This window comes from Engystomops pustulosus, chromosome 10 (assembly GCF_040894005.1).
Source record: "Engystomops pustulosus chromosome 10, aEngPut4.maternal, whole genome shotgun sequence".
Lineage (NCBI taxonomy): Eukaryota > Metazoa > Chordata > Amphibia > Anura > Leptodactylidae > Engystomops > Engystomops pustulosus.
In genome coordinates this window covers 3,464,639-3,467,945 of record NC_092420.1, presented here as the reverse complement: position 1 = coordinate 3,467,945, position 3,307 = coordinate 3,464,639, and the positions used below count along the sequence as shown (strand labels likewise).

Below are 3,307 nucleotides of genomic sequence, written 5' to 3'. Positions count from 1 at the left end.
AGAGTTCATTGCCAGAGGACGGCTGTGACTCCCAGACATTTTATACACTCTGTGCCATCACTGCAGCACAGGTCGTATCTAGAGATGAGCGAGTATACTCGTCCGAGCTTGATGCTCGTTCGAGTATTAGTGTACTGGAAACGGCTCGTTGCTTGGACGAGTATTTTGCCCGCTGGAGATCGAGCATTTACTTAAGAAAACACAGTGAAGAACAGTGAAGAATACAATGAAACAGTGAACACAGGATCATTTAAGTGAAGAACACAGTGAAGAAAACAGTGAAGAACACATTGCAGATGTTTCCGTACATCTGCTAACTTATACGAAGACACGCATGCCGAACGGTGTTCTTCACAATAGTATGTGAAGAACAATATGTGTGAAGAACAATGGGGCACATTTACTTACCCGGTCCATTCGTGTTCCAGCGGCGTCTTCTCGGACAAGCGTTCAGGTCTTCCGGCGATTCATGAAGGTCCTGCGCCCGATGTCCACCAGGTGTCGCTGCTGCCCCGAGGTCCGCCTCGAGTTGCGTCGGAGTTCACTGATCTCTTCCTGGTGCATGTGAGAATGGCCCGTGCGACCAATTTTTTGTTTTAAATGCGGCAGTTTTTCCGAATCCGTCGGGTTTTCGTTCGGCCACGCCCCCCGATTTCCGTCGTGTGCATGCCATCGCCGATGCGCCACAATCCGATCGCGTGCGCCAAAAACTCGGGGCAATTTTGGAAATATTCGGATAACACGTCGGGAAAACGCGAATCGGGCCCTTAGTAAATGACCCCCAATATGTGTGAAGAACACATTGCAGATGTGTGGAAACATCTTCAGTGTTTTTTCAATGTGTTCTTTCAGTGAAAACATCTGCAAACATCTGCAATGTGTTCTTCCGTGTTCTTTCAATTTGTTCTGTCAGTGAAAAATGCTCGAGTCTCCCATTGACTTCAATGGGGTTCGTTATTCGATACGAGAACTCGAGCATCGGGAAAAGTTCGAATCGAGTAACGAGCACTTGAGCATTTTAATGCTCGCTCATCTCTAGTCGTATCTCTTTCTATGGGACGACATGGCTACTATAATGGGAAATTATCCTTAAGTTGAGACTTTTTGCTTGAACTCCTGTAATGGAAACAGGATATTTAATAGAAAACATTTTTCTTAGAATTTTCACAGGTGAAATAAAAATAGAAATTCTTCAATATAAACAACTGATTATTAATGTCCTGAGATCTTATTACATTTTCCTTGATGTGTGGAGCGGAGATTTGGGAATTCTGTAGCTGCTTTTCCTCTGAGAACTGATGAGCTTTAAAAGACTGGCATTATCTCTTACTATGAGACATTACTCCACCAAATTCTACTTCAGTTATATCATTGGAAATATCAAGCTGCAATGATGAAGAACCAAACATCCATCACCAGCGTTCTTCTCATGAGTCTATCGGATGACCAGGAGACCATCCATGTCCTCTTCATCTTCTTCCTCCTCATCTACCTGATGACCGTCTTCTCCAACTTTCTCATCATCCTTCTAGTTGTTACTTGTGCTCATCTTCATTCACCCATGTATTTCTTTCTTGGTAACTTGGCTTTCTTGGACATGTCCTACTCATCGGTCACTGCTCCTAGCATGCTCTCCCACCTCATCACCCACCACTGGTCCATGTCCCTCTCAGAATGTATAGTGCAAGCCTTCTTTGTTATATATTTTGCAGGTTCTGCTGTTTTCTTGTTGGCCTCCATGTCTTATGACCGGTATGTAGCCATCTGCCGTCCTCTCCACTATTCTCAGCTCATGTCTTGGAGCATCTGCACTAAAATGTCATCTTTGGTTTGGTCAACTGCTTTCCTTATCTCCATCACATATATCATATGTTTAAGAAGATTGACCTTCTGTGGCCCCAACCTCATCCAGAATTTCTTTTGCGATCTTCCCCATTTGTTCCAGATCTCCTGTACTGATCCTACAATCAATGTTCTAATTCTTCTAATTGTTGGTGGTGTTTTTGGCATTGTAGCCTTTGTTATTACATTTTACCCCTATGTAAGAATATTTAGGGCAGTGCTCAGAATCGGCACCAGTGATGGGAAGAGTAAAGCTTTCTCCACCTGTACGTCTCATCTGACTGTGGTCCTCATATATTATGCATCAATAACTTTTATCTACCTTGTTCCTGACACAAGTAATTTCCTTACACTGAATCGAGTGGTCACTGTGATCTACACCCTGATCACCCCCTTACTGAACCCCTTAATCTACAGCCTGAGGAGTAAAGACCTGAAGGCCGCACTGCAGAGAGCGTTACATATACACCGGCTGCATCCACACACCGCTACAAGGAGATGAAGATGCCTCCTGCTCAGGGTCTATCATACATGATCTCGGCTCAATCTTTTCTTACATTTCTAAAGAAGATCACATTGTACAGAAGATATGATCTGTAATGAAGATAATACCTGCTCTTCTAGAGGGATGTTATGATGAGTCTCGGTCAGGTGGGTCCTATGTCTGTCTCTGGATCACAGATGGAATCAGAACCATCATGATGAGGAATTCCTAAACCCTTGTGGCTGATCCTAGGACACTGGTTTTTAGGTTCATTGCTCTATTTGTCCGAGATGAAGATAAGGTTTTATGGAGAATAGAAAACATACATACAGACTTTGGGAATATCAAAAAACCTGATCTCCCAAAAGACATCAGAATCTATAACCAATCCAGATGTTCTGAGTTTGTGTCATTGTAAATCTGACCCGTCTTTGATTCCGACTTTCTTACCTTTACCTCTAATACCGGTCTCTGACTCTTCTTCTATCTTTAATAATAAATTCTAATACTTTTTTGAATTTGGGTAATTCTCATTCTAAAGTGTCTTAGTTTGAGGAAATCTGGAAGTATAATCTCACATGTCTATATGTGAGGGGTGTAGAGACGGAGAGGAGAGACCAAGCGATATTCACTTGTAGGGGTTAGAAACAGGGGGCAGATGATAGAAGATGTATCTCACCTTCTGGTCACTCGTAATATTGGATATCGCTAAGTTGATCACATTTATTATGAGTCTTGAAGCCGGCTGCATCGCCCAGTAGCCTGGAGGTCCAGTGATCCCTCGTCAGGTAAGTATCTTTTACAAGTAATTGGTCAGGTACAAGCTGGGTCGCTCAAATTCATTAGTTTTTAATTTCAATAGAAAAGTTATATTCAATGTCAGTGATCCAGAACCTATGATTTGACCTGTCTGTTTCCCAGTGCTACAGATAAACGGATAAGTATCTATTGGTGTCTAATTTGGTTGATTTCAATGTAAAA

At 42.5% G+C, this 3,307-nt stretch overlaps 1 protein-coding gene across 1 annotated transcript; it reads left to right on the top strand.

The window, feature by feature from the left end:
• The first annotated feature begins 1,393 nt into the window (after positions 1–1,393).
• On the top strand, positions 1,394–2,344 carry LOC140104650 (olfactory receptor 5V1-like). The gene has a single exon (XM_072128290.1). It carries the CDS (start codon positions 1,394–1,396, stop codon positions 2,342–2,344), a length of 951 nt encoding a protein of 316 aa, XP_071984391.1.
• Positions 2,345–3,307: the final 963 nt, after the last annotated feature.

What these genes read in the sequence shown, in the direction of transcription:
- LOC140104650 (XM_072128290.1), top strand. Translation starts at nt 1,394, where the DNA reads ATGAAGAACCAAACATCCATCACCAGCGTTCTTCTCATGAGTCTATCG.